General features: G+C 63.8%; 3 protein-coding genes across 3 annotated transcripts in view; all 3 read left to right on the forward strand.

Moving 5' to 3' along the window:
* EMIHUDRAFT_466986 (hypothetical protein) overlaps positions 1-1,880 on the forward strand; it is a gene marked incomplete at its 5' end in the record, with an annotated part of 2,833 nt that extends 953 nt beyond the window's left edge. The window contains 4 exons of the mRNA XM_005789991.1: positions 212-266; positions 449-621; positions 745-784; positions 1,270-1,880. Coding sequence (XP_005790048.1) covers positions 212-266; positions 449-621; positions 745-784; positions 1,270-1,659 — 658 coding nt within the window. The 3' untranslated portion in view covers positions 1,660-1,880. The remainder of the gene's footprint in view (positions 1-211; positions 267-448; positions 622-744; positions 785-1,269) is intronic.
* A 6,531-nt stretch (positions 1,881-8,411) lies between these two features.
* Positions 8,412-8,711, forward strand: EMIHUDRAFT_225172 (hypothetical protein; the record flags this gene model as incomplete). Its single annotated transcript, XM_005789992.1, has 1 exon — positions 8,412-8,711. One exon carries the CDS (start codon positions 8,412-8,414, stop codon positions 8,709-8,711), a length of 300 nt encoding a protein of 99 aa, XP_005790049.1.
* A 3,491-nt stretch (positions 8,712-12,202) lies between these two features.
* On the forward strand, positions 12,203-15,692 carry EMIHUDRAFT_109660 (hypothetical protein; the record flags this gene model as incomplete). The annotated part of the gene is made up of 2 exons (XM_005789993.1): positions 12,203-15,097; positions 15,246-15,692. 2 exons carry the CDS (start codon positions 12,203-12,205, stop codon positions 15,690-15,692), a joined length of 3,342 nt encoding a protein of 1,113 aa, XP_005790050.1.
* Positions 15,693-16,006: the final 314 nt, after the last annotated feature.

The following is a 16,006-nucleotide window of genomic DNA, read 5'->3' on the forward strand; positions in this document are numbered from 1 at the left end:
ACGGCAACTTACCTTTCACCCCACCCGGCCCCGGACCTTTTTTTTCAACAGCCTTTCTTTCCAAAAGCCAACCGCCTTCCGAAAAAAGAGACCTTTCACCCCCTCCGGGGGGCCTCCGGCCCTTTGGGAAAACACCCCGTGACCCCCCCCCCCCCACCCCCTTCCCCCCCCCCCCTCCCCCCCCCCTCCCCACCCCCTTCCCCCCCCGCAGGAGAGCCCTCCTCAGTCTACCGCTCCACCATCATCGACTCGGGCACCACCTTCATGTACCTCCCGCCCGGGCCGTACCGCAAGGCGCGGGAGGCCGCCGAGATTGCGCGACCTCTCCCCCCTCCCTCTCCCCTCCCTCCTCCCTCCTCCTCCCCCCGCCCCATCCCTCCCCACAGCCCGGACTCTCCCTCCGACGCGCGAGCTGCTGGCGCGCCGCCCCCGCCCCCCCGCCCCTCAGGTGCGCGACCAGTGGCGCAACCACTGCCCGTGGGGGGCATGCGCCTCCCGCGTGGCCAAGGGAGAGTACCCAGACGATTACTGCTACACCATGTCGACCGACGAGCTCCGCCGCTTCGCGCCCCACTCGCTCCACTTCGCAAACGGCGTCCGCGTCAACTTTGACTCGCGCCAGTGCGACCTGCGACCCCCCTCCCCCCCATCCGCCCTCCCCTTCCGGACCCCCCTCCCCTCCTCTCCTCGCCCCCCGTCGCCCCCCGACCCACTCCGACTCCCGCCCCTGCCCCCCCGCCGCAGGTATGCGTATGAGCTGCGGCGCGGCGTCTGGTGCCTCGGCGTGTTCGACAACGAGCACAATGGCGCGACACCCTCCAAGACACCTCCGAGACACCTCCAAGACACCTCCGAGACACTTCCAGGACACCTCCGAGACGCTCCCGACACTCTCGAGACACGTCCCTCTTGGCCACAGCTCCACACTCCTCCCACACGCCACAGCCGCTTCACCCGCGCCTGAAACCAGCCCCCCCCCCCCCCCCCCAAAAAAAAAAATGGTCTTTTGTGCTCTTTTGTCCATGCCGCGACCTCGCCGTGGCCTCCAGGCGCCGTCATCGGAGCCGCGAACATGCGCAACTACGAGGTCATCTTCGACCGCGACCGCCACCGCGTCGCCTTCTACCCGTCCGACTGCGGCGGCATGCACGCCCTGCGACACTCGAGCGTGCTGCAGGCGCGCCGAGCCCCGTCATCCGCCCCCAGCCCCCTCCCCCATCCCCCCCACCCCGCCCACCCCTCCACCCCTCCCCAACCCGCCTGCCACAGGGCGGCTACTCGCTAAACGGCTGCAGTCGGAAGACGCCGCCAAGGGCCGGGCCGCCGCCGCCGCCGTCCCCGCCGCCGCCGCCGCCGCCGTCGCCCCACCCGCCGCCGCCTCCCTCGCCCAGCCCGCCGCCGCCGCCGCCGCCGCCGCCGCCGCCGCCGAGCACGCAGGAGCACGCGCAGATGAACGAGCCGTGCGACGGCTTCGACGAGCGGCGCAGCCGCCCCTTCCCGCCCTGCCGCAAGGGCCTCAATTGCGAGCCGCGAGGCGGGAACGCGACGTTTGTGCCGGGCGCGGGCAAGTTTTGCACCCTCCCCAAGGGGAGCATGCTCTTCGAACAGGGGCGCCGCCAGTCGCTCCGAGGGGCGCGCCGCTTGCAACCGCCGGGCTGAGGTGGAGGGGAGCAAGAGCGGACCTTGTGCCTCCGCCGCCCGCTCGCTTCTCTCCTCCACACCCGCCCTCTCCCTCCTCGCTCCCCTGCGTGGTGTGCGTCCCACGCGTGGGCGCAGTTTTCAGGTCGTCCCGACCTATAGCGTCAACCCCACGGTGACTGTGCCGTTGTCCTGTCGCGGACGTGGGTGGAGGGTGGTGTGCTGCCTGGGCCGGGCCCGCTCCCCACTCGAGACACCTGCGTTGTATGAAATGGAGTATTGTTTATTCCGCGGCCCCTGTGCGACACATACCTCGCTGCAGTCTCAGACTCTACCGTTTTCCGTCTAACAAGACACAAGTGTCCAGTGATCACAGATCAGTGTCAACGTGTACACGTCAAGACAAGGCACACTCAAGTAGAACTGCACTCATGAGCGAACATGTCATGAGAAGCCACGCGGTGCGAGGAATCGCGGCGCACTCCCAAGTAGAACTGCACTCATCCTGTCGACGAACTCCAAAGTCCTCCTCTGACTTCTCTCCTCACAGACTCACAGCACACAGGAGACACAGTAGACCTCACGTGTCAGTCGGTGACTCGACGACACTCGACACGAAACGGGGTCTGAAGGGCCCCAAGCCCATCCGTCCGTCCCTTGGCCAGTTGTCGCGCTATCAGAACTCACCTCGTTCAATGAGGTGCATCGAAGAGCTTGCTGGCCCGAGCCTGAGTCATGCTCATGATTGACTCACCGAGCGCTGGCGCAGTGTACCACGACGTTGGGGCGACCTCGCCGCCGAGGTACGGTCGCGAGTTGTCGTCCTGTCATTTGATGGGGGCGAGATGTGTTCGTGGCGTTGGGTGAGATGTGTTCGTGAGCATTGGCAGCAGATATTCGCTCACCAGAAGGCTAGGACGATATGGTCGGCCCACGGTCTTGGCCTTGAAGGACTGCAACTTCTTCGACTCACGCATGAGAGTGGCCCTGACGTGGCCCTTCCACTCCGGCGGCGCTGGAGCCTCTGCAAACGGTCGCATAAAGTTGGTCCGAGCGTGCACCGCGGGCTTGCGCGTGTACACCTCCGGCTCCATTTCGACGTTGTTGAAAAAATCGTTTCGCGGGCGCCGGCCGGACCGCTCACATCCGGCCGCGCGGTGAAACGCGGCGCATGGTGAGTCCGGTGTACGAGCTGCACGTTGCCAGTGGCCGCGGTGCTCGAGACGCTTTCGAACCGCCGCGGGTGTTTCTCATGCACTCGCGAGACATGCCCACCTCCTTCCCACCGAGGCTTGGCTCTTCGCATGCGCCGCTCCCGCGTGCTTGGTCCTTCTCAACGCCACTGCCGGACCGCCCTCGCACACCGATGCCACCGCGGGGGCGAGCGCTGCTTTTAGCGGATGCGTGCTCAAGTTCGTCGTGGAGGTCACTGAGCTTGGCTTCGTCGCCAACGACGGCGGAACCAATCTTCTCACCGGCCAACATGCTCAGGGAAGAACTCCTCCGGCCAGCAGGAACGCCAGCGAGTGCATCGAAGCGGAGCCCGAGCTGCCAACGCAGCCGGAGCCCGAGTCGGACGGACACGCGCTCTCGGGGCAGCATCTCATCTCACCTGTACGCCCCATGCAGCCGGCACGGGCAGGCGCGGCCGGCTTGCCGGCCAGCAGCTGCGGGAGCGCCGAGGGGAGTCTCCCGAAGATACTCGAAGCGCGAAATCGCGGCGCTGGCCGAGAAGGCGAGGCGAGCCGTGCTTCAAGGCTCGGAGGCGGAGCGCGAGGAGCAGCGCAACCTGGTGATGTCTCCCTCGCAGCTGATGCCCGCCCTGTGCGCACCGCGGAGCCTGACGGTGTGAGGCCTTTCAAAGCTCTTCTAGAAAATGTCGTTCTAGGTCTAACAGAAGGTAGTTGGTAGAGAGGGGTTACAAGAGCCGACCTAATATCGTTATCGCATTCACGGAAGATTACTTCAACAATTACTTGGAAAAAGAAAAAACTAGTGCCACGGTGTTGGTGTATCAGCGACCTCGACCGACTATGGAGGACCCGTCGCCAGACGACGCAGGGCGGACGACGGGGAGGCGGAGCAGACGCGCAGGGCGAGACGAGGGAGGGAGCAGGATGTTGCGGAGATCAGCAGGAGGATGTACGACGAGATTAGGAGCAGCAGGGACCCGAGGGACCATGTGGAAGACGGCTAGTGCTAGTCCCCCATCGGGAGGACGACCCCGGCTAGTCGCCGACCACACCCACAAAGAACCCTGCACAAAGACCGCAGGGCGGGGACCTGTTCCTTTTTACCCATCTACTATATAGTAGAGGTGTCCGTTTTATTTATTTATGGTGTATCAGCTTCTTTTTCTTTTGTAGTGCCAGTCCAGGGAGAACTTTTCGAAATCTTTTTCTCATCCAGCGATGACCGATGTGGTCGTTCAAGTACTGGCTACTGCCCTGCCCGGCACAACCAGGTTAGTGCATAGTGGCACGGCACTCGCGGCGCTCCTGTCTGTGCTCGCAACGTGCCCGCGCTGCGCGTCGGTCGCGACCTACGCGCCAGCGCTCGGCGCACCCAAGTCCAAGCTGAGTTGATCGTTGCTTCCCTTTCGCGAGGTGGTGCGGACTGCCGGAGGCCTCGGTCTCCCCTCTGCCCGTGCGACTTTCGCTAACTCCCTCGAGCGTGGATCGTCTCTCTTCGGCGCGCTCGAGCACGTTTTTGGGGTTTGGCACCAACAGGCTTTGATTCTTACGGATCCTACAAAACAAATTGGTATTGCTAAAAATCTCTCTCTCTCGGATCCTCACCCGCCAAGCCCAAGGCAGGTGTGCACTCTGCTACTAGTAGTACTTGTGTGCTCACACCACTACACTGTGGGGTGTGTTGGGGCAAACGTAGATTTCCCGAAATATTTTGAGAAATATGACAGGCTTGTTCGGAAGGAGAAATTTCCGGAAATTTACCATACCTGTGACAAGATCCTACTATTCATATACGAGTACTGTTCCCAATCATGCTTGACCGGTGACCGATGACCGCTGACCGCTGACCGATGACCAGCGTCAGCCTCTCCGCGGAGGCGCACCATCACTGCCGCGCGGGCCTGCCGGCTCAAGCAAGGCACGGCAGGCCCGCACGGTGCCTGGTCCAACATGGGTGTCCAACATGGGCGAAACGGAAAGGGGCGAAACTTGAGGGCGAAGAAATTTCTCGCAAATTTGCCGTGGTGGGGCACGAAATAAAGACGAAATAAATGAAAGAAATATCCTTACGCTGGGCAGGAAATCTACGTTTGCCCCAAGGGGTGTGCCCGAGCATGATGTATGTGCGCGTCTGTGCGTGTGTGGGACAGACGTCGTTGTCCTATGCGCGGGGCTTCCCGCGGCGCATCGGGCACTTGGAGCACTTGGAGTGCAGTCATCAACCTCACATCCAGGGCCGGGGAGCCACGACCTTTTCTCGCCTTTTGAGCCCTTGTCGCACCTCGTATCCCAGCACCATTTCTCACCTCCTCAGCCCATTGTCGCACCTCGTCGCTGGCGCTCGCCTCTACCAGACGATCATTGCTGTGCGGTTCCAGTGTTGGCAACGGACGCATGAGAAGCCTGTGCCTCAGCAGCCTGCTATTGTTACATGGCGCCTGCTGCTGCTACATCGCACCGGCCTCGCGATCCGAATGTTCGAACACTGCCTCGCGCCGTCGCTGCCGACCTCCGCTCCTCTGGAGCGGCGAGACCTCGGCCGAGCTTGTGATTCGAGCGCCACCGCAGCTGCTGTTTGAGGTGTACGCCGACATCGAGCGCATGCCAGAGTGGTCGCCGCTGCTGGAGCGCGTCACGCTCGTCGATCCGGCCGCGCGCCGATCAGAGTGGGCGCTGCGCGTGCCGCGACCGCTCACACGGCTAGTCAACGCGGCGGGGCTGCAGAACCTGGTCCAGTGGGAGGCGATGCACGAGCTCGATCCGCCCCGCGCGCTGCGATGGCGGTCGCTCAGCGGCGTCCAAAACTCGGGCGAGGCCACCTTCACGCCGGTGGCTGGGCAGCCCCGTGCGACGACGGTGCGGCTGCGGATGTCCTACACGCTGCCGGACCTTGCTGGCCCGCTGGCCGAGACGAGACTGGCGCGCCCAGCCCGGCATCCCGCCGTGCGGTCACATTCTCAGCCCCCCTCTCGTCCCTGGCAGGCGCAGAGCTTTGTGCGTCGCACGATGCACGGCGCGATGACTCGCTTCCGAGATGCGATGGAGGCGCAGGCGGCAGCGGCGGTAGCGGCGGACGACGGAGGTGGCGGCGGCGCGGCGGTTGCAGAGGCCGCGATGGAGGCGGCGATGAAGGCGGCGATGGAGGCGCCGCCCTAGACGCTAACGGCCTCCGCCGCGCAACAGTCAGAGAAGGAGATAGTGTAATCGATCTTTTTCCTCAATCAAAAACCTCTTTTTTGCTCTATGGTCGGCGGACAAATATTGCGCACAGGCATCACCTATGGTCGACTGCCTGCCTGCGGTGGCTGAGTCCACGGTCAGGGTGCCAGCCCCGCGGGCCCCCACCGTGTAAACGGGCAACTCCCCTGGGAGCCACACGACGTTAAACACACCATGTAAATAAAAGCTCTCCGCGAGCTCTCTCGCAGTAACAGCTTACTTTTTTCGAAGTAACTTTCGAAGTAACCTTTCGCCCTTGCGCCATACCACAACCGCTCGAAACGCTCAAATTTGGCGTTCCGTGCTCCGCTTCAGCCTTCTAGCCGCGCCGAGATGGCCAGCACGTCGTCGCCCGCACCTGCTGTGGATCAGGTGGCGACCGACTCGTTCCTGTCGTCACTCGCTGAGCTGCGGATACTCACGTCAATGAGAAGCAGGTCGGCAGGGCGGAGAAGCCCAACGACTTTGGCGTGCTCGTGACGTTGAATATTCCAGAGAGCATACGCAAGCAAAAGCGACTCGCCATCACTGCGAAGAGCGATCGGCCGACCGGTTCGCCGCCACGCAGGAGGCGAAGAAGTGGGTTAATGAGCAGCTGACGGAGGCCGGTATCGAGGCGACTCTGCCAGAGCAGCCGCCCCCACCGCAGGCAGCAACTCCCGAGGAGCTGAATTAACTCGCCGCCTGGATCGACGAGTAGCCCGATCCGGGTGCTATCACTATGGTGCGGGCGCGATTGGCTTCACAGCCAACGCGTCAAAGCTTCTGGGGCGGTAACAATGGCGCTGCTCATGGAGCGTCAGCTCGCGGAAGCCCATGTGTGCGCAGCTGAGCGGCAGTTGAACCGAGCCCAGCAGCCTCATGCGGAGGAGGTCAAATCAGCGATGCAAGCGTACAAAATTGGATGGATAAGGAGTTCGCAGCGCTGGCGGAGGCATTCGACGCTGATATGTATATGTATGTAGTCGTTCCCGGCACCCCACGTGCGTGCGTGTGATATTCGAGGGCTCGACCAGATCGTGAGCGTTGTGAAGCCGCAATTTCGTACTTAGCGATAGGCAGGCACATCATGTGGGTACTCAGGATCACTCGTATGAGAACGTCAGCACGTAGCTACGCTCGCGAGAGCGACCTAAGCACCTAAGCACCCTAAGCGCCCCCCCGCTTAGGCCGCTTAGGTGCTTAGGCGGTCTCTGGGGATGGGACCTGGGGCCCGCCGGGGCCGGGGCTGTCGGCTGAGCCACTCTCCGTCTGGTGGCTCTCTACGGAGCGTTTATAACACAACAGCTCGGCACCCTGACCGTGGACTCAGCCCGGTGGCGGCGCGCGCGGCGGGCGGCCCCCAAGCCAAACAGCGCCAACCCACAGGCAAGACGAACCCAACACGCGCGCCGACAACGCGGGCACACACGCAGTGCTCTCAGTGCACACAGTGGTCAGTCCCACCTACGCACCCTGATGGACACCCAGTCGCCAGACAGAGTGACCGGCCCGCACCTTCTAGTTTCTGCAGAGGCCAACTAGACGGCACGCCTTGTCCCTTGAGTCCTCACTCAGGAATGTGACCACTCGACTCTCGAGTTTCCCAGTAAATGGCACCCTGGGGATCTCTCCCTCACTCTGTATAATTCCCTTTCTCCTTTCTGTCCAGTGTTGTGCGAGGGAGTTGAGTTGTGAAATTGTATGCGTACAGGGGGGGGGGGGGAGAGAGAGAGAGAGAGAGAGAGAGAGAGAGAGAGAGAGAGAGAGAGAGAGAGAGAGAGAGAGAGAGAGAGAGAGAGAGAGAGAGAGAGAGAGAGAGAGAGAGAGAGAGAGAGAGAGAGAGAGAGAGAGAGAGAGAGAGAGAGAGAGAGAGAGAGAGAGAGAGAGAGAGAGAGAGAGCTAAAAGTATACGTACATGGACGTCAAGTCCGTAAAATCCTGGCAACACGACGCAGCCGGACCTCGTTATGAGGGTTGCGAGCGAGGAGCACACGACTTACCTACCACCCATCACGGCGCACAGCCGGCCGCTAGCCTTGCACTCGCGTGTGTCCCCGTGGGGCTGCTGCTGAGCCAGATTGCCACTGCTTGCAGGTCCTGCCAAATCCACCTAGCTGCTCGAGTCTCGCACGCGATGCAATTGCTTGTGCCGCCCGCATGCCATATGTGCAGGTCGATAGTGAAGGCCTTCCTAGTCCAAATCCCGATGACCTAAAGATCGAAGGCCAAACGCTACACGCTCCGAAGCTGAATGCTGTGCCGACGGATGGCAAGGCATCGCCACGAGCGAGGGCGAGGGCGAGGCGGACACCGCCGAGAAGGCAGATTTCGGAGCCTTCCGCAGGGACCCCGATAAATTTGCCCAGGAGAAGACCCGAGATGCGAGTGACCGAGCCCGCAGACACGACTCCCGAATCGCCACGCCGTGAGGGGCTGATGGCACGTGTTGCAGCACTCGAACGAGAGAAGGCAGAGCTATTGTCACTGTGCGCCGAGCTGCAGACCCGGACGCTCAAGCTCGAGAGCGACAATAAGCAGCTGGCCGAAAAAGCTTCGTGGTTAGAGCGGAGGGTCTCCTCGGTAGACAACGCGGACCTCTGGGGGCTGAGGCAGCCACAGGAGCAGCCAAAGCCCAAGAGCAGACTGCTGTCCTTTGGCGGCAGCAGTAGAAGAAGGTAGCCAGTCGGACAAGCGTTCTCATTTCCTGGTATCTATTTATTTTGGACGTATCATGAACATGGACATGCACATGTCATGTGTCATGCACGTATGTGTCCCGTCATGGCGTTCACGTGACGAGCCCTTGATCACAGACCGTCGAGCTTCATCACAGAGGGGGCGCGGGGCGGGGGGGCGGACCGCGGTCATGTGTCGACCTCACTGCTCTCTATGTGTCCACCCGCCCCCTGTGCCGGCCCCCCGCGCTCTCTACAGCCTGTACACCACATCGGCCGACGCCCAAGGGCAGGTTCTGGCGGGCGTGGGCGACATGTCCACCTTACGCAAGCTTGGACGGTTGTGGGGATGGCCTGCACACCCGCACCCGGAGGGCTCTTGGTGTTGGTCCTGGCGCCGCCGGCGCCGCCGCAAGTAGATTCCGGCCAGGAGTAGCGCACAGCTGACAACACATCCAGCGATTCCGGCAACGAGGGCGATGCTGCCTCCGCCCTCTGGTGGCGGCGGTGGCGGTGGGAGCGATGGTGGCGGCGGGAGCCATGGCGGTGGCGGCGGAGGCGGGTGGGGCGGAGGCGACGGAGGCGGAGGCGATGGGAGTGGCGGCTTGGGCGGCGGCGGATTTGGCGCCAGGTCGGGCGGGTGCGGCGGCGGCGAGGGTGGCGAGGGTGGTGGTGGAGATGGCGGCGGTGGCGATGGCGACGGCGGAGGAAGAGGCTCGGGGGAGGGTGGCGGCAACGGTGGAGGCGGTTGAGGTGACGGCGGTGGTGGACGTGGCACCGGTGGCCGGGGTGGCGGGGACGATGGTGACGGTGCGTTGCATAGCTCGGCGACATCAGTGGCGGCGGTGTCGCCGGCAGCGATGGCAATGGTGGCGGTGTGAGCAGTGATCGCACACGCGCGGATAACGTGACTCGAGGCTACCCTCGCCTCTTGAGTCGCTCGGAGCGAAGCCTCCAGCCGCGTGCCGCGATAATGATCGGCGGAAGTCAAAAGTCGGATGTGCACCTGTGTAACAACGCCCAGCTATCTCGCATCTCCCACCTGTCTCGCGTGTGAAGTGAGTTTGTCGGGCGGTGCGAGCGAGCCTGCACGTGATGGCGCTGGTCATCGGGGAGGTCGGCGTCGTACCCCGAATCGTCCCGCAGAGAGACCCACGCCTCGCTGTTTGGGTAGTCCGCGTAGCACGAACGGCACAAGAAGCGGACCGCGGAGAGCACCGATGGCGCCGGCGGCTGGCCGACCGCATGGATGATGTACCGCTCGGCACCCTCGGGCTCAGCGAAGGCGACGTGGTCCGCGGTGATCCAGCCGAGCTGGAAACGGTTGACCACATTGAACCTGGCGCGACCGGCGGCGGCGAGGAGTGCTACGGGGCTGACAGGTGTGGTGTGAAAGGGCCCTTTTCACACCCAGCTGTGGCTTCTCTGTGGGCGGGGCGTCGCACGCTTTCCAGTGGCGGTTCTGGCCCATGACGGAGGTCGTGTCGCCGTAAGAATTGGCCGGGATGCCCGCATGGTAGAGCCCGAGGTTGTGCCCGAGCTCGTGCACCCGCGTCATCGGTTGAGCGTCGCGTATCACTGTGAAGCACCGGCCGTGGCTGTCTTCTCTGCCTGGCGGCGCACAGCCCACGTTGCCGATGCCTCCCCAGTTGCAGGAGCCAAATTCGCGGGGGACAAAGTACTCTCTATGCGTGAACAAGTTCGGGTCGATCCCCAGCTGCGACTTTGCCAAATCATTGGCGCGATTAAGCTCCGGAATCACGACCGCTTGGTAGTTACAGCCCAAGCTCTCCTCCGGGGTATGGTTGCCCATCATCACGGTGACGGCCATCACCGACGCGGCCTGGTCCAGCGAGGTGGCACCATACGAGGAGAAATTGAGGGCGTCGTTCACCCAGCCAGTCACCGTTCCCGAAACCTTGACGCCGCCAGCAGTGCCCCACATTCCATTGTCAGCGCACTCGTTGTTGCAGTAGTCTGGTGCCGCATCGGTGTACACAAGGCGGAGCGTCACGACCGTTCGTGCCATGGCGGCCCCGAGAGAAGTGTCCACGAGCGCGCGTGCACTCCTCGGCGCCATGGCGCCGGCAGTTCGAGCGATCTCTGCCTGAGGCAATGCCCTTGCCACAGGGCCGCCACGCCTGCCCGAGCCGAGGGCTGAAGCGGCGGCGATGGGGTCGAGGGCGGGAGCGCTCACGTTCAGGGTGACTGGGTGGTCAGCAGGGGCGCCGGAGAAGCACGGGCTGTCCGCAGAGACGTAATGCACTCCTCTGTCTCTTGTGGAGCAGACACCGTAAGCGAGCTGAGCGTGCGAGGCGCCCCAGTAATCTTCCGTGAGGAGCTCAAGGCGCTCGCACTCGAGCAGCATGCCTTGCGGCTGGGCGGCCAAATAGGTCTGGCGGCAAAAGGCAGGCTGGCAGCGTTCGAGGTCGCCTGAGGGTCGGGCGGATCCAGGACGGGCGGTGAAACGCGTGTCACAACGCGCGAAAAGCCGAAAGCCGCAAATGCCCGCTGTCTGCCGAAAGCTGGTGTTCGTTTGGTGAAACCCGGCGACTCGACGGGTCGGCGGAACCCTGTACGAGTGAGAGTATATGTGTAGGGGGGAGGGAGAGAGAGAGAGAGGGAGAGAGAGAGAGAGAGAGAGAGAGAGAGAGAGAGAGAGAGAGAGAGAGAGAGAGAGAGAGAGAGAGAGAGGCAGAGGGAGAGAGAGAGAGAGAGAGGGGGGGGGGGAGACAGAGAGGGTGAACCTTCTTTTTTTCTATCTACCAGGCACATGTAGGATTGAGAGCAGCCTCGCTCTCAATCCTAGAAGTCGAAGGACTGTGAGCAGCACTCCTAAAGTTCTAGGATTGTGAGCTAAGCTGCTCCGCAACACGCAACCCTAGACTTTGCTCGGATTGCGAGCGCGCGATGGTAGTAAGTAGTCGTAGGCGTCATCCACCAGTCACAAACAGAGTTGTTTGGTATTGAAAATCTCCCCCCCAGTCACCTTCGTTCGGCCGTGCCCCCGCGAGGGGCGCGGTCGACACCAGAAGGGGGTTGTATGACGTTCTCTAGAGACGACGTAGTCGGGGACGTCCGCAATCACAATGTGGACGGACACGACGGGGCGAGGTGTGAAAGCACAGAGGCAACCAACACACACTAGGGTTCGTTCGGGAGAGAGTGCCTGACGGGCTTCGGCCCGACGTCCCAGGGCCTTCTCCGTACGAGGGGAGCACGTCTCGCGCGCGGGGGCGGCGAGCAGGGCCTCGGATTCGCGCATGATCCGGTTCCGAGTGCTCTGGGAAAGAATTACAGACTTGCAAGGGAAAAGAAAACTCGAAGCACCCTCTACAAGCTCTCCGTTTGCTGCCTTGCTGCCGCTCGGCTTTGCTGCCTTGCTGACGGCTCCGCTGCCGTTCGGCTTTGCTGCCTTGCTGACTCCGCTGTCTTCGCTGTGCCCCCGGCTCCGCTTCCTTCGGCTGTGCCTCGCCCTTGCTGGAGAGCCTCACCATGTCCGACGCGCAAGCGAAGCTCGTCCTCTACAGAAGCTACCTCGGCACCGTCCAGCGCTTCCACGACTCGAGCACTCGTGCGCTCGGCGGCTACGCCCGAGTCGTGGACGTCGTGCTGAACGGGGACGAGGTCGAGCTTCGCATCGAGACGCTGCACAGCGCGGAGCCGTCCGGCGAGTCGTGGATCGAGGAGGAGCCGGACGAGTGCGCGGCTCACTTGTGCGAGTCCGCCGCCTCGGACATTGCCGCCGCCATTCTTCCCGACGCCGCAGCCAGCACGGCCGCGCCCGCCGGCGTCCTGTCCACAGTCCTCGCCGTCCTGGGGCAGCCTGCGACCATCCTGGGGCAGCCTGCGAGCACTGTCATGTCGGCGTCCTTCGTGCTCAAGGCGGGTCTCCGCCGCCTGGGCGAGTCGCTCGCACGCTCCGCAAGAGAGGAGGGAGGGCGCGCCGCCATGTTGCGGATAAAGGAACGAGCGCAGCGGCGAGGGGCCGAAGAGGCATGGCGCGTGAGGGCGAAATATAAGCCGGGGGATCCCGACGGGATCGATGGCGCAGACCGGGCGCGGGCCAAGGCAGAGGAGGCGGCGCAAAAGGAGCTGGCCGCCAGCATCGCACGGATCGGGCTGTTTGCCGACACGACCGCCGCTGCGGCCCTGCTCAAGCCGGTGTCTCAGGTGCTCTCCCGCGGCCTCGACGCATCGGCCGTGCCGCGGGTGCTGGAGACTCTGCGCCGGCGGCTGGCGGCGGCGTGGCACGCGAGCGAGAGCAGCCTGATCTCTCGGCTGACCTCGATCGAGACCACCACCGCCTCGCTCGACGAGGCGCTCGCCGCGCCGTGGAGCGATGGCCGCGCAGCGCTCACTCGCCTCCGCGATGCGCTGGCGAGGCTGCTTCAACGAGACGTTGACAGCGAGTGGCAGGCGGCTTGCGACGAGGCGCTCGAGGAGTGCAGGGATCTGGCCACGAGCGAGCCGCGCCAGATCGACGGCCGCCTCCGCGCTCTCGAGGAGAGGCTGCTCTCGCTGGCGCGGGAGGCATGCGCTCTCCTGCCGGAATGGAAGCGGCTGCGCGCTGAGGAAAGGACTCGCGAAAACTTTCGTGCGCTTCGCACCGACGTCGCAGCGCACACGCGCATCGCCGACGGGGACGTCGAGGAGGCTGCGGCGCAGCTCGTTGCCGAGGTGCGAGCCGCCGTGCGAGCCGTGCCGGAGTTGTACGAGCAGGCCATGGACGCCGCCATCGACGAGGTCAAGCAGAATCCGGCGCACGCATCGTACTCTCGGAATCTCAGCCAGCTCGTGCGAGAGAAGGCGGGTATCCTGAAACAGTGCAAGGAAGCGCGAGACGAGTTGGCGGAGGCGGCGGTCGAGACGGCAAAAGCGAGGCTCGCCGTGTGGCGGGAAGAGGCGATCGCAGCCGTGTCGGCCGTGCAGCGCACCGCAAGAGAGGGTCAAGCAGGCGGCGGCGGCGCGAGCAGCGACGAGCTCCGCCGTGCGCTGAGGCAGCTCCCCTCCGGGGCCGAGGGCAGTCTCGTCCAGGCTCTGATTGCGTCGGCGGGGGATGACGCGGCAGCAAGCATCTCGAAGCTCGTCGAGCGCCGCGTGGATGACCTGCTCGCCTCCTTCGGCGAGGCGCTGTGCAAAGGCGGGCGGCACACGTGCGTGCTCTGTGGAGACGCGGGCGCAGCTCTCGGCAAGGCGAGCGTTTCCCACTTCCCCGCGGGCTTTTGTGGCTGGGCTTCAGGCGTCTGCGATGCGCAAGCATGCGAGTGTTGGGGCAAGGGGAAGCAGCGGGCCGTGAAGCTTGGCGACGTTGCGCTGCAGCCGCTCCCAGCCTTCCAGTTTCTCGGCTTGCGGGAGGACGCCTCTGCGGCTGCGGTGTCGAAGAGCTTGCGCTCGGCGATGCGACAGCATCACGCGGATCGTGCGGGCGGCACGGCGGCTGGCTGGGCTGCGTGTGAGGAGGTCGGCCGCTGCCTCCGCCAGGACGCGGCCCGCAGCGCGTACTTGGAAGGTCGCGGCCATGAGTACTTCGTGAAGCACTACGGCGACGACCCGGCGGAGCAGCTGGCGAAGATTAAAAAAGAGCATGAGTCTGCGCTGACGGAGCACCGCGCCCGGTTGGCGGGAGCCAATCGGGCGCAACAGTCGAGCTCGATACGACCGGAGGGGCCGCGCAGGATTGAGGACAAGACGCTCCTGCCTACCCGGCTGCCAAAGACGAGCGCGAGGCAGTACTCCATCGAACATGAGGAATGGGTGGACGGCAAAAACTTCCCCAGCGTGCGGACGCGTGTCGATTGGGCGTCTCGGCTCACCGACAGCATGCTGGAAAAGGGCTGCTACTACGAGCTGGAGGTGGCCTCGGTCCTCGGCCCTCGGTCCGCTTCGCCGCCGGACTCGTCATACGTAAGGAGATACAAGGGGCTGCAGACTCACTTCGAGTTGAGCCTCTGCGACGAGAGTGCCGCCCCTCGGACGTTTCACCTTCGCGTGCGTGCTCGTGCGGCGGATGGGTCCTTCGCATCAGAATGGTCTGAGCCGCAGTCGGTGGTTGTGAGTGAGCTCGATCAGCTGCGCGATTGGGCGTCTGAGGAGATGCTCAAGCAGCTCAAGAGCCTCGCCAAGCGCGCTACCGACGCGCAGGCGGCGTTTAAGCAGCAGCACTTTTCCTTCCCGTTCGCCAGGCTCGTCGACGACTTGCAGGCAGCTGTGCTTGAGGCCAACGCGGACAACTTCCAGGGAAGCAGCGTGCTACTGCCGGGCCGCTTGCTGAAGAAGAAAAGACGTTTGTGCCTGGTCTACACGCGCGACATATCCGCCGAGTGGCACGCGCGTCTCGGCAAGGCCCTCGCTGACACACAAGAGCTTCAGCGGGCGGCGGAGGCGGAGGTCGCCGCTCAGAAAGCCGTCGCTCTCTTCGAACACTTGCATCTAGGACGGCACGCCATGAGAAGAGGCCCAATTTCAAACGGTGTACCTGTGTTAGTGCCAGGGCGCGCCCCAGTGCGCGATTTCTATTCTTTTTGAAAAAATCAAGGATGGGGCTTGCGGCTCTTGGGCGAGGATGGAGGCGGAGGCGGTAGAGGACAGAGCCTCGAGCGCAGCGGACACGGCAGTGCCGAAGCCACTGCCAGATGTGGTCGACCGACTGCACGCCAAGGTTACCGAGATGTGCGAGGCCTACTTCACGTCGATCGGGCACCTCCAGTCGCAGGCGCCGCCGCTCCCAGCCGGGAGCGCGGCGGGCGCGGCAGCGGGGCCGGGCGCCGAGACGGTGGCCTCCTTTGCGTCCGACGTGACGCGGCTGCACCGCGAGTTTGATGGCCTCGTGGACGAGCTCGAGAGCCAGCAGTGCAGCGAATCCGAGCAACTCGCGGCGATCGAGACGCTCCAGTCAGAGCTCCGGAGAGCCGACGCGGAGCTCCGCACCGAGGCGGCCGCCCTCAAAGAGATTGGCTGGCGGCGCTCGGAGCCGTCCACGTGAGGAGCCGCCATGTTGTCATCGCCATATTTCCACCCAGACCGGATTCTAGCTGTTTATAGCAGTTGCCGTTTCGTCGTCGTCGGCTTCAGCCACTCAGCACTCTGCACTCAGGACTCCGCCCCGGCTCCCCCGCCAGAACGGCCCTCTCGCGCCTCTTCCCCACCACAGCAGCACGAGCCACGACACTGCACGCACGAGCACGCCACCCTGCTTCCCGCCTCTCGCCCCCTGGCGCCCTGGGATGTGTACAAACCCAGTGGCAGTGCTCAAACTTTACCGGTATGGGAGTTTTTGGCTAATCAAACCCAAGGCCT

This window comes from Emiliania huxleyi (assembly GCF_000372725.1).
Source record: "Emiliania huxleyi CCMP1516 chromosome Unknown EMIHUscaffold_123, whole genome shotgun sequence".
In the NCBI taxonomy this organism is placed as follows: domain Eukaryota; phylum Haptophyta; order Isochrysidales; family Noelaerhabdaceae; genus Emiliania; species Emiliania huxleyi.